The 24024-nt window shown below is 46.5% G+C and overlaps 3 protein-coding genes across 5 annotated transcripts in view; 2 read left to right on the top strand and 1 right to left on the bottom strand.

Moving 5' to 3' along the window:
• SLC2A1 (solute carrier family 2 member 1) overlaps positions 1-7363 on the top strand; it is a 46135-nt gene extending 38772 nt beyond the window's left edge. Inside the window, exons 7-10 of one of the 2 annotated variants that reach the window (XM_079987054.1) lie at positions 556-660; positions 1956-2057; positions 3278-3485; positions 4321-7363. In XM_079987054.1, coding sequence (XP_079843180.1) covers positions 556-660; positions 1956-2057; positions 3278-3485; positions 4321-4517 — 612 coding nt within the window. In that variant the 3' untranslated portion in view covers positions 4518-7363. Of the gene's footprint in view, positions 1-555; positions 661-1955; positions 2058-3277; positions 3486-4316 lie in introns of both variants that reach the window. The other variant, XM_079987053.1, reaches the window with a different exon arrangement.
• Positions 7364-7747: 384 nt separating this feature from the next.
• ZMYND12 (zinc finger MYND-type containing 12) lies at positions 7748-17213 on the bottom strand. Of its 2 annotated transcripts, XM_079987177.1 has the most exons (8): positions 16975-17159; positions 14381-14522; positions 13669-13840; positions 12914-13083; positions 11166-11288; positions 10493-10613; positions 9543-9688; positions 7748-7983 (listed from the first exon to the last, which is right to left on the bottom strand). In XM_079987177.1, exons 1-8 carry the CDS (start codon positions 17088-17090, stop codon positions 7864-7866), a joined length of 1110 nt encoding a protein of 369 aa, XP_079843303.1. In that variant the 5' UTR covers positions 17091-17159; the 3' UTR covers positions 7748-7863. The 2 variants fall into 2 exon arrangements, with proteins under 2 accessions (XP_079843303.1, XP_079843304.1); XM_079987178.1 differs by lacking the exon at positions 14381-14522 and having other exon boundaries at positions 16975-17213.
• Positions 17214-17272: 59 nt separating this feature from the next.
• Positions 17273-20816, top strand: PPCS (phosphopantothenoylcysteine synthetase). The gene is made up of 3 exons (XM_079987232.1): positions 17273-17851; positions 18460-18563; positions 20269-20816. The coding sequence occupies exons 1-3, from the start codon at positions 17335-17337 to the stop codon at positions 20584-20586; spliced, it is 939 nt and encodes a 312-aa protein (XP_079843358.1). The 5' UTR covers positions 17273-17334; the 3' UTR covers positions 20587-20816.
• Positions 20817-24024: the final 3208 nt, after the last annotated feature.

Below are 24024 nucleotides of genomic sequence, written 5' to 3'. Positions count from 1 at the left end.
GTTTGAATCCCTGCGACGGGGTGAGCTCTCGTTGCTCGGTCCCTGCTCCTGCCAACCTAGCAGTTCGAAAGCATGTCAAAGTGCAAGTAGATAAATAGGTACTGCTCCAGCGGGAAGGTAAACAGTGTTTCTGTGTGCTGCTCTGGTTCGCCAGAAGTGGCTTAGTCATGCTGGCTATTGGCTCCCTCGGCAATAAAGCGAGATGAGTGCCGCAACCCCAGAGTCGGCCACGACTGGACCTAATGGTCAGGGGTCCCTTTACCTTTACCTTTATATGCATTACAGTGAGGACTAGAATCTTGTTTTATTTTTAGGGAAAGGCCATAGCTCAGTAGCAGAACACTTGCTTTGCTTTCAGTCCCCAGTGACATACCAGGTAGGGCTGGGAGAGATGCCTCAAACTCCAGAGAACTGCTACCAGTCATTTAAGGCAATGCTGAGCTAATCTGATGTTCTAACTTGGTAGAAGGCAGCTTCCCGTGCCCTGCAATGCTGGATTCTGGACACTGGTCCTATGCAGGTCACCTCTTTACATTTCTTCTTTCTTTTTCCTAGGTGTTCTACTATTCAACCAGCATCTTTGAAAAATCTGGGGTGCAGCAGCCTGTCTATGCTACCATTGGGTCAGGAGTTGTAAACACGGCCTTCACGGTGGTCTCAGTAAGTGCCTTCCTTCGCTGCTGGCAAAAGGGGGGTGCTCCAAATATAGCGGCAGGGGGCATCTTTATGCCAGGGGGTACTTTAATACTGGAGCTCATGGGCAGCAATGGTGTCCCACATATCTTGCAGTCTCTATCTGCAGTTGGTTGTATCCCACTAAGTGCTTCTCGGACTAGAACCATGTTAGTTGCATTCATTAACCCCTCCCAAATACAGGCCCCTGATATTTTTAAAGATAATGAGATTTGTGCAGGGTTCCTGGGGGAAGTCCCTCTCTGTATGGGACCTCTGCTGTCCAAAACAGGCATGCAGGTTGGAGAATCCCAAATTGAAATGGGTGGCTCTTGTGCTCCTATGCCAGGCATAGGCAAACACCGGCCCGCCAGATGTTTGGAACTACAATTCCCATCATCCCTAGCTAACAGGATCTGGAGGGCCAGAGTTTGCCCATGCCTATCCAATGCTGTCGAAGGAATATGCCCTGCTGTGTTTCTGCACGAGTCCTTGTTCTAGGTCTGTCTCTTCTGGAGTCATTCTGCCACTTTGCTGCAGGAGGAGCGACTCAAATGACTGCCTCCAGCAGCGGAGACTGATCAACAGGAGGATGCAAGGGCTGTAGCTCAGTGGCAGAGCATCTGCCTGCTTTGCATGCAGATACAGTGGTACCTCGGGTTACAGACGCTTCAGGTTACAGACTCCGCTAACCCAGAAATAGTACCTCGGGTTAAGAACTTTGCTTCAGGATGAGAAGAGAAATTGTGCGGCGGCGCAGCAGCAGGAGGCCCCATTAGCTAAAGTGATGCTTCAGGTTAAGAACGGACCTCCAGAACGAATTAAGTATGTAACCAGAGGTACCACTGTAGAATCATAGAGTTGAAAGGGATCTAGTCCAACCTCTGCAGTGCAGGAGTCCTTTGCCCAACATGGGGCTCGAAACCACAACCCAGAGATTGGGAGTCTCGTGCTCTTATCAATTGAGCTATCCCAACAATTGTTTAGTCCCCAGCAGCAATTCCAGGTAGAGCTAGAATAAACTCCCCTCGCCTGACATGCTGGAGAGCTGTTGCCACTCAGCATAGACAATATAGAGCTAGGTAGACCAGTGGTCTATGTTTTAAAACAACTTCTAAGTCATGCAGAAACACAACAAGCAGCTCCTCTGTGAGTGGGTCCCTTGGGCTTCCCAGGAACTTCTAACAAAAGTTATTTCTTAGGACAGACTGCTCTGGGTAGAGCCCTGCTGGTTTATTCATCCTGCCAAAGAGGAACTCATTTCTTTGTCTCCCTTTCGATAGCTGTTCGTGGTGGAGAGGGCCGGACGGCGGACTCTGCACCTCGTGGGCCTGGCTGGAATGGCAGGGTGCGCAGTCCTCATGACCATCGCTTTGGCGCTTCTGGTGAGTGGCATTTGATCAGAAGACAATTAAATAAGCTGAGAATATACCTCCACCTCTTGGGGTTGAAATAACTGCAGAGTATCCTGGCCAATGCCCCAGCCCTTAACAACTTGGGAACTTGGGACCAGTTGACCTGCAAGATTGTCTCTCTCCCCCACCCCCCATAAATGCGCACACGGCCGCTTCAGTCTGAGGAATTGGTGCTGCTATAGTTGCCAGGTAATAGCCATTCTGTACTTGCAAGAAATCAACCTTATATTGTAGCAACACCTGCTCATTGGAACTCCCTTCCTATAGACAGCAGGGAGGCACCTTCAATGTACTCTTTACAGCACCTGCTAAATGCACTTTATTAAAGGAAAGCCTTTCCAGACAGGTGTACATCTGTTTCTAGCTTGTTTTAATTATTTTTTGCATGTTTTAAGTCTCTGTTTTTATTGATTTTATGTTTTTTTTTTATTTTTGCAAACTGCAGTGAGGTTGCCCGCCGCCCCCCCTTAGAATCAAGCGGTGTATAAATTTTATGGAGTAAATAAATAAGGAAAATCGGCTAGGTCCCTGTCTCAGTTTGCTTTCCTTCATCTACCACAGGGCTAGTCAACGTGGTGCCCTCCAGGAGTTGCTGGACTACAACTCCCATAATGTCTGACCACTGGCCATGCTGGTTGGGGCTGATGGGAGTTGGAAGCCAGACCAGATCTGGAAGGTGCTGCGTTGGCCACCCCTGGTCTGTAAGCATGCCCTTCAGAGCAGTCGGTTTGCTACTACATTCAGGTAGCAAAGCTGCACACCAGATGGAGCAGCCTTAGCTCTAGAAATGGGTGGGGAAAGAGCCTACTGGAAAAGCAGAGGAGCACCATTTTAAGTAATGAATACATTTTTAATTGCAGTAATGGAAGCCAGAAGGTACTGTCTGCACACTTGGGAGAATGCTCTGAGGCTTTTTAGAAGTAAAAAATAAAATACATCCTTTTTAAAAAAAAAAAATTTAGGGCAGCACGAAACAGCTCAATGATGAGCTTACGTGTGGTGCAGTATACAGAAATATTTTATTTAGGGCTCAGTTTCCCTGTGATGCTCCCTGTATGACTTTAGGTTGACTGCTCTCTGACTCACAGACTCACTTGTCTCATGGGATAGAGGGTCAAATGTTGTGGGCAATGAGGACAGACGCCCATGCATGTATTTGGCTCTGACTTGGTCTTGTATTTTGACGCTAGGAGCAAATGGCCTGGATGTCCTACCTCAGCATCATTGCCATCTTTGGCTTTGTGGCGTTTTTCGAGATTGGCCCGGGCCCCATTCCGTGGTTCATCGTGGCAGAGCTCTTCAGCCAAGGCCCCCGGCCCGCAGCCTTCGCTGTGGCCGGCCTCTCGAACTGGACGTCAAACTTCATTGTGGGGATGAGCTTTCAGTACATTGAGGCAAGTTGATTTCACTCTGGGAAAGGCGGCCTTCCCCATAGATTTGGGCTTCAGTTCCTTGAGTCAAGGGGCGGGTGTTTCTTTACAATGCACCTCCTAATGGTCAGCTTACATTCGTATTGCACTGCAATGTTATTAGAGCAATATCCACACTGCACATTTAAAGCACTACAATACCATGGCTTCGCCCAAAGAATTCTGGGAGCTGTAGTTTGTCGCGTTGGTTGTAACTCTGTGAGGGAACTGGAGCTACTATTCCCAGAATTCCCTGTGACGAGGGATGGATGGTTAAACCACCCTGGGGAATTGTAGCTCTCTGAGAGAAATAGGGGTCTTCAAACTCAGCACCCGTAATAAACTGCAGCTCCCAGAATCCTTTGGGAAAACCCATGGCTGTTTAAAGTACTCTTAATTTGCAGACCTTTCAGGCAAAACAGCAGGGTGCTCAGGACCCTTAAATGATGAGAAAAGTATGAAAGAGAAGCATTGGTCAATTAACTGGTTTTAATTGTTTTTACCATTTTTTAAAATTCTTCTTGTTAACCACTTTGAGGTTTTCTACAATCTAGCAGTGTATCCATTTTGTGAAATAAAATAAATTATGAAATAAGATAGGGAGGGAGGGAAATTGCCAGGGCCAGGGTATACAGTTGGGAAACACAACAGGAACATAGGAAGCTGCCTTTACACTGAATCAGACCATCAGTCCATCTAGCTCATTATTGCCTACACTGACTGGCAGCAGTGACTTCCAGGGTTTCAGGCAGAGCTACAGCCCCAAACCGATGGGGCAGATCCAGCAATATGAAACCCGCCTCTTTCTCTTTCCCTGCAGGAAGTCTGTGGCCCTTACGTCTTCATCATCTTCATGGTGCTCCTGATCCTCTTCTTCATCTTCACCTACTTCAAGGTGCCCGAGACAAAGGGCCGCACCTTTGACGAGATTGCCTCCGGCTTCCGCCAAGGGGGCGGTGGGCAGAGCGACAACAAGACGCCGGATGAATTTCACAGCTTGGGCGCAGACTCCCAAGTCTAAGCCCCGAAGACCCGACCGGCTCCTCCCTTCGCTTCACTTCCTTTGCTGCCTGTTCTTGACGCTTGTAAACAGAAGCCAGGCTCATGGCGAAGCAGGCGCCGAGGCCTCCTTTCCGGGGCTGCCGCCTGGTTTCCAGGCGACGAACTGACGCCCAGCCCTAGGAACGGTTAGCTGGTTTTTCACGTCCAGGATTTCAATGCTGACAAGGTTCGGAAGCCGCGGCTGTGGTTGAGGCCGAGCCTCTTCCGTGGGGCAGCAGTAAGTCCTTCCAGTGACCAGACCCTCACTTTTATTTTTAGAAGGAAAAAAAACAGCAGGAACACACACACACACACACACACACACACACACACAAGCCTTCCAAGTTTGCAATAACAGAAGCAGCCCATTTTAATCCAAAGACAACTGTTCCGATTCTGATTTTAATGAAACACTTAAAAAAAATATTGAAGGGGTGTGGGGAGACTGTAGGACTGATCCATGATGACAAAAGAATTTCCTGCTGGGTTGGGCCCTGAAACGATTGGGGTTGCGTCTTTTATCCTTCCCATAAGGCTGTTACAAAAAGGAGGTTTGATATTTTCTTAAAAGGTCAGTGATTGAGGACCCCTACCCTTTAACACCCAAATGTAATTTGCCTGTCAGTTACCGTTCCTCAGCAGGAGGAGAGAGGTGGCTGCAGCCAGAGGGGAAGCTGAGAGAAGTGAGTCAGTTCAGAAAAAAGCAAGCATTGCATTTTTAATCTTTTTTTGGTTTGGCAGAGCAGCGGCCCTAAAAGGCTCAGGCACGGGAGCTGACTCTCGCAGGGCCGTGCCCCTTTCTGACCCTGCGGTGTGATAGTGTCTCTTGCTTGTTTGGCTGGGGAGAGGCATCCGTATACATATACATATATGTGTGTGTATCCACCTCTGATTTTGCATGTCTGAAAGGTAAACTACAAAGAGGCATGTTTGTTGCTCTGCCCACTTTTGACTCTGGTTGTATCCAGAATGTGGCCCTCAGCCTGGAAGTTTCCCCACTGTTGCCCTAAAGCTTTCATGCAGCCATTTGTTCCCTCTTTAAAATTGTAGGTGGGGGGAGGGCAAGACCCTTGAGGCTATTATGTCATGGTGAGGGTCTTTTCACATGTCCTGGCTGGCTCCACATAGCTTAGCTTTTAGTGGACAACCACATGTTGGGATGGGAGGAAACAAAGCAGACATAACCCAAGGTTTCCCTGTTCAGCACTAATGCCCTCCCTCCTTACTGCTTCCCCACCCTATGAGGAGAGTCCAGCTGGATCAGGCCCAAAGGTCTGTCTGATCATTAAATACCCTGTATTCAAATGGTGACAAATGAGCTGCCTCTACTGAGGTCACAAGGGGAGGGCGTGAAGTTGACAAGCACCCCGCTTGCTTTTTGCCCACCTCTGCTCTTCAAAGGTAGACTGCTCCTGAAGACAGAGGTTCCACTAACCAGTAGCCATGGAAACAGAAGTCTAGTGCTGGAAAGGCCCTCCTCTCCTGTCTAAATTCCTTTTAGAGCCCTCTAAGCCAGCCGGTGGCTACGGCTGTTCCTTCTGCCAGCAAATTCCAGACATTTAATGACATGCGGTGTGACAAATGCCTTGGAAATGGGGGCAGGAGAGGAATCCAAAAGAACACCCCGAACCTCACATATTGATCTCCTTTCACCAAAAGGCTCCATAAAGACACAGTTCTATTGTGTCTGCTGCAGAGGGCCTCCGGCAAGCTCCTCTCCTCTCCCTTAGCACCCTGGACTCACTGAAATGACAGAGACTCAGTGAAAATTGGCTGCACACATTTCCTGCTTACTGTGTATAGACTGGAAAATATTTATATTATATATATATATATATATGTATTTTATTTTGTTCCACCATGTTAATAGAGCACTAAGTTATAGTGTGGCTTCAGATGGACAAGCAACTTTACTGTAAATAAATATATGATAAAACAGATCTTAGGTCCTCTAGCAAGAGTTGTATTTGACTAAGATGACTGTTTGTTTGTTTGTATAGATAAAATTAATATGCACTGTAGTGGCATCTGAATGCACTGACATTTTAGACCTTCCTCTATATAGTCAACTACCCCAAGCCCTTAAAGGACCCTGAGCAAGTGTGTTTTTTGGATAGAAGCTCTTGGCAGGTTTGCAAAAAATCAAAGAGAGAAAATGGACACACAGCTATTTAAAAATAAGTATTTTTAAAATTTATTTTTCTGTTTTTAAATTGAAGACACGACCATACTTGGAAAAAAAGGACAATATGTTTTTAGGAATTGCAAAGAAAATGAAATGTTAACTTTTTGCATTTGCTGTGTATGGTGTGATGTCAGAATGAACTCCTTTCTAAAGTGCCAATGGTTAAGGGGTGGGAGGGTAAAGAGAAGAAAAAAAGACACACAGAAAGGAGAACCTTGTATGGACAGAATAAATGAAATGAGCGTTTGAAAACCCTGGACTGTGTCATGTGGTTTCATTTCAGCCCTTGCAGGAAATCCTGTGCCTTGAGGGGGAGGGGTCAGCCTGGGCTTGGGGGTCCTCTGAAGGAATCTCCTGCCTGCTCACCTTGAGGGTTGAAGGCCACCCCCTCACTGGCCCTCTACTTTCTTCCCTGAGGGAATTCTCAGCGAGCTGCTATAATAAATCTGGAACATCATTCCCTCCCACAGCAAGCGCATGCGGGTCTCGTTCCTCCCTACATCCTGTTGCTCCTGGGCTACCCAGAGCAATCATGGCTTAGCATATTGCCTGAGCTTGGGCTCTGGGGTTTGCCTTGCTCTAGCCAAACCATGACCCATATAGACATGGGTGCAACTGTACGTTCATATGCACAGAGATTTTTTTTTAAAAAAACCCAATGTGGTGGTTAATTTTCACAGCTTTAAATTTTGTGCAGCTGGGTGATTTGGGACAGCAGTGAGGCCAGAGAGCCCCCTAGATACAGTTAAAGGCCACACTTTGCTTTCAGCTTTAGCAGCTCCCTTTGGAGGGGGTGTGTGTGAGTTTTTCTCTTCCATTTGGCCGAGGAATCTGAAGCAACTGTCTCTGCAAAGTATGTCTGGGTCCTGCCTGCTCTCTGCCCAAGGCATATTTATCATCGTCTGGATTTTGTTACTCAGCTGGTGGGGGGCTCAGATGGGAAGATTAGTGGCCTCTGGCAATTGGAAAGAAATGGACTGGAGGTTCATCTGCTCCTCTCCAGGTTGAAGAATATAATCTACAGATATATCTAAGAAGTGCCAATTTAATTAAAACTGGAAGTAGAAACAGGAAAGGATGATTAGCGACTGGCATCTAATGTTCATCTGGGATGCCAGGCCTGAGGGTGACAGTGGTGGGTCTATTTTGCATAGATTGGTTTGGATTTCAACAATTTAACCAACTGGTGAAGTGATTCGCTTGGTTCATACTTGGGCAGCTTCTTCATAACTTGCAGGAGTTTCATCACAAGTTCATGAGCCTGAGAGTGACGAGAAGGAAGGAAGGAAGGAAGGAAGGAAGGAAGGAAAGAAAGAACATGCAACATTATTCCTTATCAATTGTTAAAAAGGTTACTTTCTTTTAAATGCCTGATTCCCATTAGCCCTGCCCTGGCTCCAGTTAACATAATATTCCTTTCCTCACACAATCTCTGTTGTTGGATGGAATGGGGCTGATCATCAATTGCTTCTTTAAATAGGTAAGCTGGGCACGCAACAAAATGTTGCATCACAAAGCACTCCTGTCTGTTTCTCCAGCAATGCCCCTGGGAACCACATTGTGTCATAATGTAACATCATTCCCATTGGGCCACTTGCGGGAAGAAGAGGGGAGGGAACTCCTGCTGCTGTTTCAAATGGCAATGAGTAGTTTAGCGAAGTATTTTCATTAAAGAAAAGGAAGCAGGCAAAAGGCCTTGTTGGAGCAGATCAATTCAGCATCCCATTTCCCACAGCAGTTATCAAAATGCCTACAAGAACCCCCCAAGTAAGACCCTCTCCTGCTCATGACTCCCTACAACTGACACTCAGAGGCATATTGCTTCTACCACTGGAGGAAGAACATAGCCGTTGATACACTGTGGCCAGTAGCCACCAATAGCCTTATCCTCCATGGATTTGTCTAGCTCTCTCTTAAAGCCATCCAAGTTGTTGGCCATTGCTAGTTCTTACAGGGGCATTTTCCATAGTTTAAGCTATGCATTGTGTGAAGAACTAATTTATTTGTCTTGAATCTTCCAACATTCAGCTTCATTAGATGTCTCAAGTTCTAGTGTTATGGGACAGGGAGAAAACATCTCTCCAACCACACAAATCCATCATTTTACAGTATACTCTCTCCTTTTTTCCACAATGAAAAGCCCTTTCCTCAGGAGCAACTCTGCCAGCCCTTGGATCATTTCATTTCCTCTTTTAGGTCCCTCTTCCTGGTCTACAATGTCTCGTTTGAGGTGTGGCACTGAGAAACAACCTTCTAAGTGTGGTCTCCCCATCTATTCGTACAAAGGTCGCTACAATACTGGCAGTTCTATTTTCAATTCCTTTCCCAATGATGTCCAACAAGACATTTCCCTCTGTAGCCTCCTTTGAACATATTAAGCACTGAAAACACACACACCAAAAATTAATCCGCTCCGAGTATCATTCCATGTTCGGCACCACATCTGCCTCTTTAATTTGTCAAGAGGAAAAGTTTCAGAAGAAATATTTGATCCAAAACTAGGAAAGAGCAGACCATGCTGCACTAGGTGGGCAAATAATCTGACATGGTATAAGTTCTAGGTTTCAAGGAGCCAAGCACAAACTGGTCAGGGGGCAACAACAACTCGAGCAGCTGGGTCTAACCCCCATTTTAATTTCCCATGCTGCACCCTGTTCAGAATGCTGGGCCAGCACGAGCGGGGGAAAAACTACACAAAGACCATAGCAAACATTGCTGGCAGGCCCTGTCAGGATGCAATTGCTTAGGGATGCCAGGTGATGACACTGGTCTGGCATATGTGATGTATTTCAACCCAAACAGACACCATTGTCAACTTGCCTTTGGCACATCCAGGATCAAGTAATGAAACATGGCCAGAGTATGGAGGATCTTGGCTATTTGAGGCAGCTGAGGTCGCGGAGACTGCTCTCGGATCTCTAAGATGGCGCTCAGCATCTGTTTTGCTTCAGCTCGCTGCTTTGCATCTGTAAGGGAGAAAGGGAACTCCATGAAGGAGGATCTACTGCAGTCAAGGGAGCACGGTCCATCTCTGGGCCTGGGTGGCCTGGCTGACCTGTTTAGGCAAGAGCCTTACCAAACCGAGCTGAAGGGGACCTTTCTCTTTTTAGCACAATGGATCAGGCTGTTATCTCATCCACCCCTTGTAGGCAAAGTTTCCATGCACCTGTCAAGTAATGAAACATGGCCAGAGTATGGAGGATCTTGGCTATCTGAGCCAGCTTACTTGTCAATCATTAGGACATCAGGTGAAAAGCTCCGTTTTGTACACTGCTTTGAGAAGGTTTTGCAGGGCATTACCGACTGCTGGTTGACAGTGCCTACAAACACTGTTTTGGCTGAGCTCAGTCTTCACCTGCCCTCTGTGCCTGATGTCGTATACAATGGTGTCATATATGACACTAGGTGCAGGGCAGGTGAGTGTGACATGTGAGCCTGGAGAGCCTAAAAAGGCTCATGGGATGAAGGCCCCTCACCTCTAAGAGAAAACAAAATACAGATATGTGGTAAAAAGAGGTGCCTCATATGGTTGACTGAATCTACACCCACTTGCGGATGTTATAATAGCTCAGAAAAGGAACGGGGAGGAATATTGTTTCTTTTTCAGAAGATGTAGCCATGTGCCACAGTCAGCAGGCTCAGAAGAGGCATCTCTCTGCCCTGCCCCCACCTAACTCTCTGGCAGGAGGAGGGAAGCAGCCTGAATTTTAAACCACCCCATTTTCTTGGAATTGGGAGAAGGGGGAGCCATCTGAAAGAGTGGAAGTTACCAAGGACTTCTTCTGTAGTCTCCTCTTCTTCCGCAAGCATATCAAGTTCTGCTGGGGTCATAAGCGTGTGGTACTGGAGGCTGATGAAGTGGCTGAAATGGTGGTGCCAAATATTGGTCACCTGATGAGAAGAGGGCTCATTAAGCAAGGAAGAAAAGGGTGTGGTGATCCCTATCCCCTTACCGTCCACTGTATGTTGGGGCCACCTTTGAACGTTTCTTGGGACTGATCCAGAATATAGCTGCTATATCCCCCCACTTCTGCTACCAACAATGCACAGCTGGCTGTGTGTGTGCGCGCGCAAGGCACACTTGAGAAAAATAACACTTTTCCATAGGGATATGACACAGAGGGGAGATGAAGAAGAAGAAGAAGAAGAGGAGGAGTTTGGATTTGATATCCCGCCTTTCACTCCCTTTAAGGAGTCTCAAAGCGGCTCACATTCTCCTTTCCCTTCCTCCCCCACAACAAACACTCTGTGAGGTGAGTGGGGCTGAGAGACTTCAAAGAAGTGTGACTGGCCCAAGGTCACCCAGCAGCTGCATGTGGAGGAGCGGAGACGCAAACCCGGTTCCCCGGATTACATGACTACCGCTCTTAACCACTACACCACAGATGGAACCTGAGATGAGGCTGCCGCGTTGAGCATCACCTCTACTTCAAGCCAACTGACCTCAGTGTACAGGGAATCGGCAATGTCCATTCTGTTCTGACGGAAGAAGACATTGGCCATGTGGAAGTACCCCCCCGAGACGGCCATGTGGTTTGTTCCGAAGGCACAAGAGGAAAAGTAAATCTGAAATGGGATAAATATATATATTTATTTATTTATTTCAGCTATTGGTACACCACTGAAATCGCCAAAGTTTCTAAGGGCTCTACAATAAGATTATTAAAAACATACAATGGATAAAATCAACTAAAATTATTTTCTTAAAAAAAAAAACCAACCACCATAGAGTCGGTAGAGCACAAGACTCTTAAACACAGGGTCATGAGTTCAAGTCCCATGTTGGGCGAAAGATTCCTGCATTGCAGGAGACTGGACTAGGTGACCCTTATGCTCCCTCCCAATTCTACAATTCTATAAAAACCAGAAGATTATCTATATGGGTCAGCACTACCACCATGATGGAAGTGAATCTGAAATATGGAACAGAGAAAAGTTATATATAGGGCTGTATCCAACTGAGTTCAACTAAGAATAGACCCAGTGAAATTCACAAGCCTATATTAGGAATGTTTACTCACTTCAATGGGACTACTCTGAGCAGCATCAACACTGAATACAACCACTAGTTTATTGGGTGCAAGTTCTGTTGGAGCAGGAGCATGCAAAGTTCATTAATTTATTGACTGCGTGTACATCTCTCATATAAAGTTATAAGCCATATAAGGTTCTACCCTTTCAGTTCCCACAACAATCCTGTGAGGTAGGTTAGGCTAAGAGGCAGTAACTGGCCCAGGGTCACTCCAGTGAGCTTCATGGTCGAAAGGGGATTTGAACTGTGGTCTCCCAGGTCCTAGTCTGACACTGGCTCTGAGTCACCTTGTCTAACTGACCTAAGAGATTCTTCTAGCTGGACTGGAAGAGGTATCTTGCTCTGTCAGAAATCTCAGAAAACCACTGACAATTGTAGCAGTTCATATGCAAAGCTACTAAACAGTAGTATGACTTGGTACAAGACAGCTGTATATACCTTGGGAATAGAGGGTGTGGAGAAAGCAGAGAGGGAAAAGTGACTCTCCACCTCACATGACGTTAGAATTTGGGGTCTATCAGTAAGACTAGGAGAGAGAAAGGAAGCTTTTCTTCAAAGAATGAACTGATGAAACATGATGCGAACACTGCTGCTAGCTTAGATGGCTTTAAAAGGGGATTATACAAATTGATGGTCTAACCATGGGGATCAGCAATGAGAGTTAAATGAAACCTCCACCTTAAGAGGCAGTCTACCTCTGAAAATCGGTTGCTGCTGATGTGGGAAACAGCCACAGTGGGCTTCTGGCCTCCCCCAGAAGTACCTGCCAGTCAGTTTGGGAGAGAGGATGTGGGATTAGATGGCTCTTTGAATGGATCTAGCAGGGCTCTTCGAATGTCCATGTTTGTTCACTGAAGGCCTGAAACAACCAAAGAAAACCTCAACCAAGGTCAGGTTACCCCAAAATGTGGGTAACAGCCTTGAGCATTATTCTACAAGTCTTGCAGTCTTTTGCTATGGCCTGGAGACCCCCTTGAGGATCAGGTCACAATTTCTACTATCCAAGTCACTGGTTAGGGTTTTTTCCAGTCTCTTCCCTACTAAAGTGAGAAACCAGAGAATACATTTCAAGCTGTGGCATGTCAAGAAACAGGAGGCAGCTCTGTGTAGCCATTTGGGGGGCAACATGGGTCCACCTAGCACTTTAGCAGAGGCTTACGTCATTAGCCAGGTGGTACAAAGAGTCCTCAAAGTTCCCTTTGGCGGCATGAAGGAGGCCCAGGTTGCGATGAAAGTCAGACTGAATGGCGTTGCTGCAGTGGGAATTCTTGAGGATAATCCACTGGGCTTGTGAGAGGTACTCCTCTGCTTGGGTAAGGTGCCCAAGGCCTGGCAGGAAGGAGAGAAGCCAAGAAAGAGTCAGCAATCTGTGGTGGTCTGTGTCTGTAGTGCAAACAGTATCCTGATCAAGATCTTGGAAAACCCTGAGACATCTTGAGAGAGCACCCCAGAGCCTGTGAACTGAGTAGGACTTGCCTGGTAAGCAAGGCAGAGAGCTTAAAAGCTATTCCTGCACCAGGAAAAGAGAGTTTTTGCTGATGCAAAAAAGAATTTTTAAGATCTCCACCTTGTCTGCATTTAATTTGTGCAGTTTCAACCAGGAGGCTTCAACTGTGCACAACTGATTCCGCACAACTTAAACATGTGCAAGTTGTGATCATACTGTATATATCTGCTCTCTGCATTGCTTTGGGGGGCAAAGCCCACTCAGCACAGGCAACAGAAAGGTAAGGATGCTCACATGGGGGTGGTTCCAAGGGGACAGTTTGAGTATACACGTTTTGTTGTATACACGCCATCCCCGCAACGTAATCCCTGCGCAAAACACGATTACAATGTTTAAAAACAAGAGACCATTGTCCCTGTCTAGAAATTGACACAGAACTACTTCAGCACAGCTCCAGCCAAACTCACCCAGACCTGCCTCAGCTAAAATGAGGTATGCTGGCACCAGTTCCACAGCATTTGAACTGTGTACACTGATGCTGAACTTCAGCGAATGCAACGCAGCTGGAATGGCATCTTCATGTTTGCCTTCAAGAAGAAAATTCTGAGCGACTGCCTGGGTCAACTCGGCCAGGAATTTCTGTGGACAAGCATGGATTGTTAAGCCACTCTCAGGTACACACACACACACACACACAGAGAGAGAGAGAGAGAGAGAGAGAGAGAGATTTTATTGTTGTTGTTTATTTCTGATGACTAGTTTTGGTACAGTGGTGCCCCACAAGACGAATGCCTCGCAAGACGAAAAACTCGCTAGACGAAAGAGTTTTCCGTCTTTTGAGTCATTTCGCAAGACGAATTTCCCTATGGGCTTGCTTTGCAAGACGAAACGTCTTGCGAGTTCTTGCGAGTTTTTTTTCTTTTTCTTCAAGCCGCTAAGCCGCTAATAGCCGTGCTTTGCAAGACGAAAAAACCGCTAGACGAAGAAACTCGCGGAACGGATTAATTTCGTCTTGCGAGGCACCACTGTACTTGCACTGTTCTAGCCACCAGTTTGCTTCGGGGCCTATTCTGACACATCTCAGGACCCCAACACCTCAAGGATCGCCACTCCCTATTTGAACTGAATGGGACCCTGCTGTTCATCCATGAACCTCCCGGACCTGGACCACTCCCTCACCTCTCTTCTTAACTTCTGCTCTCGCCCATGCTTCCTTTCTTCCTCCGAATTGTAAAAAGGTAACGTTGTACGCAAAGGGATGAGAAGTTGACATATTTTCTCATGGATGCTGACCCAATCGGCACTCTGGTGTTCTACGTCGCTGAGAAAAGATAAGAGACATGGCTATTAGCAGCGCAAATTGTGATGCATGCATCAGTTATAATATTAGGTAATTTATATAGTGCTTTCTGCCAAAATAGGCTTTAAGCAGTTTACTAGTATAAAAAACAACTGTTTATTCATTTTATTTCTTTTTAATTAATGGAATTGATAGTCTGCTTAATTGCAAAAACCTGTAAGTATTGTACATAAAATATTCTCTTAAAATTATCACTAAAACTTACGAGTTAAACACAAGCCTGTCATTAAAGTTGATTCATAAATGCTACCTGACTCCTAGAAAACTCTCACATAAATATTAATCTGCATCTCCAAGGTGTTGGAGGGGATGTACAGAAATTGGATAAACTTCCACCTATGGTAGGGATGTACTAGAGTGCAATAATTTTAGGCAACAGCATGCAGAGAAATTGCTAAGATCCTAAACTGCCACATTATCCCAACTTCTCAGCTACCACTTTTATCTATATTTGTCAAGAGTAACAAAAAGCACATCTGCTATAGTGGCTAGAATGACAATCACACAATTTTGGAAAAATTTAGAAAGGGCCAATCTTACCACCTGGTACACTAAAGTGTCGGATATTACCCTATTTGAAAAAATAAACAATTTCTTTATTGTTCTGGTGTATATCCTGCATCTCTTTACATAACACTCAAGGTAGCTTCAGTTCCTTGGAGGAAAGGTGGGATATAAATTAATAAATAAAATAATGGGGGGGACAGATGGACGATGACAATCAGAGATAGAAAGAACAAAAAAATAGTGACCAGTTTAAAGCATCCCGATCAGTGACAGAGAGAAATTTTGCTTGCTTTTTATTTAATATATTTGTATTTATTTCTTACATTTATACTGCACCTTTTTTCCAACCAGGAATTCAAGGTGGTCTCCCTACCCTCATTTAATCCCCACAACAACCCTGTGGAGGAGTGGGGATTTGAGCACTGGTCTCTCTGGCACTCTAACCACTACACCACACAGTCTCTCTATATCAACTATATCTATATATCTATTTCTCTATATATAATCTCAAGGAACAGAAATAATAGTGTGCATATATATGGTAAAACTGTCAGTTTTATCCATATTTGGGTTTTATCATGCTTACAGTTTCCTTATTATCAACAAATATTTTATATTCTTTGTAAACCACTTGGAGGTTTTTTCTTTCTTTCCTTAAGCGGTACTGTCAGGGACTCAGCGGGAGCGCAGGGAGGAGAGGAGATGGAAAGCGAGGGGAAGCAATCCGAGGGCAGCGTAGGAGAATATGACAGCAGCCCGATAGATTCCATGAGCCTCTCCAGCGAATCGGAAGATTCACAGAAGGGGGCGCCGATGGGTAGGGCAAGGGGCGACCCAAGGGGGACACCCCAGAAGCAAGGGGCCAGCGGGGACTCCCAGAGCAGCAGTTGCAAATCAGGACCAGCTTCCCCACCAGAGCGTAGTGGGGGGGAGGAGTCCCAGGTGTCAGAGCCCACATATGCACCACCAGCGAGAGAAGATGAGTCAGGGTGGACCACGCCTCCATCGGAGAGCGAGTTAACGGTTAAGAGGAAAGTTGCAGGCTGGGCGCGCGCGCCAAGTTCAAAGGTACAGGCGAGCGGCACAGAAGGTAGCCCGGATAGGGAACCAGGTCCTAAAGCCCGCCGGAAGGAGGGGCAAGAATCGTCAGGGTCAGCGTCAGAGGAGTCCAGGAAGGATGAGACTCTAGCGGGCAGGAGGGCCCAGAGGAGAAAGGAACTTAGGAAGAGGTGGAGCAAAGCGAGAGTCTTAAACTGGTGTGGAGGGGGAGGAGACTCAGACAGGACTTCGCCGGTCTAAGGTCGGGACGTAGAGCTGCACGCTGCGGCTTTGAAATGGAGACTGAATCTCAATAAAGACTTTTGTACATAACTACAGCCTAGCGTTGGTCCTCTGTGAGCTGGGACCTGGAGGCAGCTCTGACAGGTACATAAATCTTGTTTAAAAAAAACAACAAATAAAATATAGCCAAAAAGCTTGCTCTGCTTATGGATCCATTCCCGTCATTCAAAAGGGGGTTGCTGGATAGACCTTTAAAAAGCCACACATCACCAGACCTGGCCCTTCCTTATTCCTGTCGAACTGGGACCTGGGGGAGACCAGGGTTCGCATCGCCGCTTGGTCGCCTTCAAGCTCACCCCTCAGCCTATACCCTACCTCACAGGGTTGTCGTGGGGGATTAAAAACGAGGGTGGGCAGAACCATGTAAGCCACCTTGAGAAAAAGGTGGCATGTAAATGCAAAATAAGTAAATAAATAAATAAATAAATAAGCCCACAGGAGGCGACCGCCCCTGAGGACGCCGCTCCATAGCACCTCCCCAGCTTCACCCTACGAATGCCTGCCTGCATGCCGTGCCTACGGGCGTAGGTGTGGGCAGGGAAGGAGGGAGCGCGGCCCCGCTCACCAGTAGTAGGTGACAGCGCAGGATCCGCAGCGCAGCGTGGCCGGCCCGCGGCACAGTTCGCAGAAGAGCTTCTGCCCGCGAGGCAACGCGAGCGGCACCAGCTGCTGCGTCTGCATCGCTCCGACGCATCGGTTGCTAGGGGAGCCGTCGCTAAGGCGTCGGGCCGGACTTCCGACACACTCCTTCTGCTTCCGGCACAACCAACCAATCCTGAAGCCTCAAGGGAGCGCCCATAGAGAAGGAGCGGCTAGAGCGACACACGCAGCATGAAAGCACCTCTCCCGGAAGCGGAAGTAGCGCAAACAGAACCAGCTGCAACGCTCGCGGTGCCAGAGCAGCTCCTTCTCTGCCGATGCCGCCATGGCCGAGCAGGTGCCTCCGGTGTCTCCCGTGGAGGTCGAGGCGGAGCGGCGCGTGCGGGCGTGGGCAGAGGCGCAGCGGGCGCGGGGCCGTCGCGTGGCTCTGGTGACGTCGGGCGGGACGCAGGTCCCGCTGGAGGCGCGAGCCGTCCGCTTCCTGGAGAACTTCAGCAGCGGGCGGCGCGGGGCGGCCTCGGCCGAGAGGCTGGTGCGCGCCGGCTACGGCGTCTGCTTCCTCTACCGCACACGGTCGGCTTTTCCCTGGGCGCGCGCCCTGCCGCTCAGCGGGCCCGCGCTCCTGGACGTTCTGCGCGTGCACGATGGTGACGGCAGCGGAGGCGCAGGTGGGCAGCGCGTCGTGGTCGACTGCAGCGGCAGCGCGCTGCCGGACCTCGTGCCCGCGCTGCTGGCCTACCACCGCGCCAAGGAGGAGGACGCCCTCCTGGTTCTCGAATTCACCGGCCTGGTGGAGTACCTGGCGCTCCTGCGCGCTGCCGCCCGGGCCCTCGCACCGCTCGGTAAGCGGAGGTGGTGGGAGGTCGGAGGAAAGGAGGGCGTGGTGCCCGCGCCTGCTCGTCCACCTCAGTATTGCCGGTACGGAAAGGCAGCAGTTTTCTCCTGGGTTCCAAGTGTGAGCCTGGGAGTTCCTGCCAGCAATGCTAGATTGTTTTCTGTGGGTCAGTTTCTGGAGCATGTTTGTTGGGTGGTGCTTTCCACTGGGTAATATGGATCCAGGTTTGTGTATTGAAGCTTGCAGCTCTGGAGCCCAATCCTGAGCACATTTGCTCTGTAGTAGGACTGCTGATTCAGAGGGGCTTACACTCAAGTAAGTGTGCTCAGGACTGCAGTCAAGAACAATCATCTATTTGAATTAAAACAGACTAAGATAATAAGTTTAAATGCATTCTGCCTCCCCCATGCCCGCTTTTATGGTTTAGGGATTTTTTACTTTTACTTTCTAAAATTTTTCTATTAACATTAACACTCTGGAAACTAAATAAATTCAAAATAACTTTTAACCTTCCAGTCTAAAATTTTGCACATTCATGTGGGAATTGTTGTGGAGGTCTTTCAACTAGCACCACTTATGGTACCAATTTTTCTCACTTGCTTAATCCTCAACCAGGTTCCAGTGCCATGTTTTACTTGGCAGCAGCTGTGTCTGATTTCTACATCCCAGCTTCAGAGATGCCTGAGCATAAGATCCAGTCTACTGATGGACCCCTACAGGTGAGCTCAGCAGGTACTGGAATTTTGTTCCTGGAGACTTGTGGTCCATTAATAGCACCAATTAAGCACTCCAGTTAAATGCACCATTAAGCACCATTAAATGCACCAATTAAGCACTCCAGTTGTGATGTATAAGATTACTTTTATGTTGACAGAGCAACAGGGGCTGCTGGGGAACCCACAAAAGTAGTGGCTAAAGGCCTGTAAATTAGACAGGCTTATATAGAGGCATTCCTTTGCCTTTGCTTTCCACATGCATAGAAATAAAATAATATTTTCAGAGGGGAAATGCCTGCATTATCAGAGATGGATGCCTGATTCAGCAAGAATTCAGTGTCTAATTTATGTCAGATTGGTCCTAAGCTTAGTTTTCCCCTGCACAAACACTCACAGATTCTCCTAACAATATTTCTTCACATGTAAGCTACCTATCAACATATACATCAATATATTTATCCACTACAGAGGCCTGTAGCCAAGCACCAGAACCCTGGGTTGTAGTACCAGATTGTTACTTTGCTCCACCTTTTGATATTCCCCCTCTAGGAGCACTCACCAGCTTTTCCTCTGTTGCCCTGGGATGGGTCTCTTCCTTGGAATCTGGGGTGGACAGGGCAGTCTAGGCCCTATTACTAGATCTGCTTGTGTGTCTGTTTGTACTGTACACATGTTCATGGAATGATCATACTGGGACAAATGAAGAAATGCAAATAAATATCAAACCCAAGGAACATCAATGTTTGTTTTCACAGAATAGCAGGCAGGAAGAAAACTGACTTTGTGGCCAGAACCACCAGTGCAGTTATGGAGTAGTAAAAGGTGGCTAGTCCAATACAAGGCAAACCTACCTTGCTTGGATCATAATCAAGTTAGTTACTCTTAGTGCAAGAGAAGCTAAAGGCAAGGTGCTTGGTTTATAGGGAGGTTTGGGGATGGGTGTTTGGAAACTCAGCAAAGTCCATGTGTAAACAACAAGAGTTGCAGCTCCAGTGATAGCTGTAGGTGTGCAAGGTACCTAATGCTTGAAATGTGGAAATAAGTGAGAGGGTTGCGACACAGTTATAACCTCTGTCAAACAATGAGTAGGTAGAAATGGTTCCCTGATTTTTAAATTAGGACTGTTTATAAAGGCTGGGTTCTCTCTGTGCCAACCCATCCCTTTCCCAAGCTCAGGCTATCGCTGCATCAAGAGCATGTGTGTGTTAGAGCTAGGCGATATCAGCTTTTCAAATATGTTGTGTATCACCAGCCAAACATTGCATTTTGGCTATATACTGCAATGTTGAAAAGATAAGTTGCATTGGCTCTGCCTGCAAGTGCCTCCAGTGATCGTTGCTAGCAGAAGGACTCAGGAGCTGTGGTGGTTTCACCAGCAATATACTGCTGAGTGAAACCGACATCACGGTCTGCTCCTCATACCGGTCCTGGGCGATATATCGCCCAGGCCTAGTGTGTGTGCATTATGCTGAACTTCTTTCTTAAGAACATAAGAAGAGCACTGCTGGATCAAGTCACGGGGCCATTTAGTCCAGCATCCTATATTACAGTGGGCAACTGGCTGCCTGTAGAAAACTGTCAAGTAGGAGTTGAGCACAAGAGCACTCCCCTCCTGTGGTTTACAGCAGCTGGCATACAGAATCATTACTGCCTCTAGCCGTGGCCATCTCCTCTGTGAATTTGTCTAATACTCCTTTCCTTGTTGCAGATCACAATGAAGATGGTGCCAAAGATGTTATCCCCTCTGGTTAAGGAATGGGCTCCAGAGGCGTTTGTGATCTCATTCAAGCTGGAAACAAACCCTTCCATCCTGATTGACAAAGCAAAGCAGGCATTGGAGAAATACCGCCACCAGGTGGTGGTTGCCAACGTGCTGGACTCCCGGAGAACCTCCGTGATTGTGGTCACCAAGGACTCGGAGACTCAGCTGTCGCTTTCTGATGACGAAGTGGCCCAAGGCATGGAAATCGAAGAGAAGATTGTCAGCTATCTTGAGTCCCAGCACAGGGCTTTTATGGAGAAATGACTTCTCCTGAGTAAAAGTGACTTTTTTGATTCCTCAGAACAGAATAGACAAATGGTTAATAGGTGAACCGAAGATGTTTTTATTACTGCTAAATCGTGTCAAAACTTTACTACAATGGCGTATAGGATCAAAAGGGTGAAATTCTGACATAATTTTGGCTATTTTTGCACAACACACGTTTGCTGCTTGTTAGAAATATATACCATATAAATCTAAACATTCCTAAGTCATGGCTTTTCTGAGTGTGCCATCCCTATCTCCTGTTTTGTTTAGCCTTGTGTGATCAAACTTCAAGGAATGTTTGAATACTCTCTCCTTGCAAGCAAGGTTAGATGGCTACACCTTGTCCCTAATGACTTCTGGCCATTCCACTTGATCATAGTCTGACCAGGACAGGGCCTGGTGCTGTTTACATTGCCATATGAAGGTTCTTGCTAATGCATAACCTTTTGAGTCTATATTAAAATATTATATGGGGTTAGAGCAGGGCCGAGGAACCTTCCTTTTGCATTCCTGTCAGTAGTAAACTCTGTGCTGGCAGTGGGTGGGACCAAAACCAGCTGTGGGCAGAGCCAGAAGTTGGCATGGGTTTTCTTTCCCACCCTGTGGGCTGCCGGGGAAGGAGCAGTTCATTCTTGCTGGAGGCCTGAGCTGATTGTGCATAGGGGGATTTTGAAATCAGGCTGTAAGACTGCATGAAACACACCTCTGGCTTGGAGATGTTCACCTTTGTGCCATGTGCCACTAATTTGGGTTCAGTTTTTTACTCCTGCCAAGGTGGCAGAGCCTTTGCTTTCACTATTGTGCATTCAGCTGTACTTTCGATAGTTTAAATTGTTATACGGTGCGTAATGTACATCACAGGTGAGAAGGCACCATAAGTATTGAAAAGGACAACAGCCATGTCATGTGGAGGCTATAATCTTAATTTCAATAGTTAGGGGTGACAAGATGATGGTGTGATAGGAGAGGAAGGAAGGAAGTGATTATAATAATAATAATAATTTTTTATTTATACCCCGCCCTCCCCAGCCAAGGCCGGGCTCAGAGCGGCTTACAAGCAAAATAAAAACAAGATGAATGATTACAACTTAAAAACAAAAATAAAATACAACATTAAAATAATGGAACATTAAAATATTAAAATGTAGCCTCATCGCAGGAGGAGAAGGAAAAGAAAAAAGAAAAAAAAGAGAGGGAGGGAATCAAATTGGCTCCAAGCCAAAGGCCAGGCGGAACAACTCTGTCTTACAGGCCCTGCGGAAAGAAATCAGATCCTGCAGGGCTCTGGTCTCATGAGGCAGAGCGTTCCACCAGGCCGGAGCCAGAGTTGAAAAGGCCCTGGCTCTGGTTGAAGCCAATCTAACTTCCTTAGGGCCTGAGACCACTAGGGTGTTGTTATTTATGGACCTTGAGGCTCTCCGTGGGGCATACCAGGAGAGGCGGTCCCATAGGTACGAGGGTCCTAGGCCGTGAAGGGCTTTAAAGGTCAAAAGCAGCACCTTAAATATACTGAAGACTTTTCCATTTGGGAATTAAGACCAGGGTTTGAGAGAGGGTGGTTTTGAGGATCGATTTAAAAGGAGGCAGTGATGCCTTCCCCAACTTGGTGCCTGTCAGATGTTTTCTACTACAAATCCCATCAGCTTGTCAAAGCATAATCTTACATATATTTATTTGTACTTTAATCAAATGGTAGAAGAGTAGGTTACAAAAACGCCAGTTAATATTAAAATCATAAAATGAAATCACAAAACTAACCAATGATGAAGGTAACAAAAGAGCAACACGGAACATCAGTGCAGGAGCAATGCATGTCTCCACAGAAGTGAACCCCTTTGAATTCAGTAGTGCTTCCTCCCAGATCAGTATAGGAATGTTGTGTCTGTCAATTTCCTGCCATGTGATTCCATGCTTCCTCAGTTCTTTCTGTGTTCATGTATTTGAGTGCACAGCTCCACCAAAATGTCTGGTGTTGCATTTTTTTAAAGTGTATTTATTTGGGAAGAACATGTTTTAGATGGTCTGAAAGGCAGCATCCCCCATCTTCTGCACTATAGATCTTTTGGATAACAACTCCCATCAGCAACTCTTCAGTAACCTGTGCTGCCTGAGGATGATGGTTTTTTTAGCCCAAAATATTGAGGGCAAAAGGCTAAAGAAAGCTGCTTCAAGGCCTGATGTATTTGTTCATGTTCAGTTTCAGAACCAGGTAGATGACCAAAATTGTTCTTTAATTGTTTCAATCCTGGTGAAGTTAAATCTCTAATTAGTCTTTCAGTAAATGGGGATCAGGGTACACACACCCATATGCCTGCATACGTAAAGTACAAAAGTAAAAGAAGTTTTGCAATGGCATATATATGTTGAAAACAAGCACAGCGAGATTTCACAACAGCAGTAATAACAGAGTACACAGGTATACAGGATCCAGATTCAGTCTCCTTGTGGGAATAGTTGACAGAGGAATGGATTGCATCCAACATTAGCCCTACTCAGAGTGGGCCCCTTGAAATGAATGAACATGACTAATTAGACCCCTTAATTCAATTGGGTTTACTCTGTCTAGGACTTAGTTGGAAACAACCCTCAGACTTCACCATAGGGTAGCAGTGCCAGGAGATGGAAGTGAAGGAATGGGGTTTCTTCTGTGCAGTCAGTTTAAAACTGACCCATTCCTTCAGAAGTATGTAGTTTGAGAAAAGCTGGAGCATAGGTTTGTAATGCCAGTGAAAAAGTCACCCACAGTTGGAATTAATGTTGTGATTTTTCAGTGCCAGAAAATCAAGCAGCAATGTCACAAAAACTGGCTAGGGTGGTAAAACCTGGGTTTTGAGGCTTCCTATTATTTCTCCACCTCACACTAATCTTGACTGCCCACCAGGGACATGGGTATGGACAAAGGTTGGCTCACAGTGGAGAGCAGCAGGTATCTCTGCAGGTTGGTCTGATATCTGACTTTGAAGCTGGGTTCTGTGCATATTTACGCACAGATAAGTTCCGCTGTGTTCCAAAGCAGAGTTAGAAATGTATCTGTCTAAGCTGTGTGGCTGCAATCTATACATACATTTTGGCATGTGTGATAGAATAAGAATCTTCATACGTACATACATACATACATACCTTATGTGGGAATACTCTATTCCAGTTGTTATGTCTTTGATCCAAAAATGTATAGGATTTTCCTGTGACTATTTTGACCCCATATGCTTCAGTTCTGTGCTGTCTTGCATTGGAGTTGATCCCAGCAACTCTTTGGGACTTAACATTTAAGTAAACAGGCTTAAGGGTTGGTCGCATGTTTCAAAAGTGGAAATTGGCACCTACTTCTTAGCAGAAAGCTTCACACGTCTTTTACATACAAAACCTAGTGAACTCCTTGAATTTACTCTGTTACCTTGCCATGAGTGCTACCATTCCTGCATGCTTACCTGGGAG

Source organism: Podarcis cretensis (genome assembly GCF_951804945.1).
Source record: "Podarcis cretensis genome assembly, chromosome: 8".
Classification (NCBI taxonomy): Eukaryota; Metazoa; Chordata; class Lepidosauria; order Squamata; family Lacertidae; genus Podarcis; species Podarcis cretensis.
This window is presented reverse-complemented; position numbering and strand designations above follow the sequence as displayed.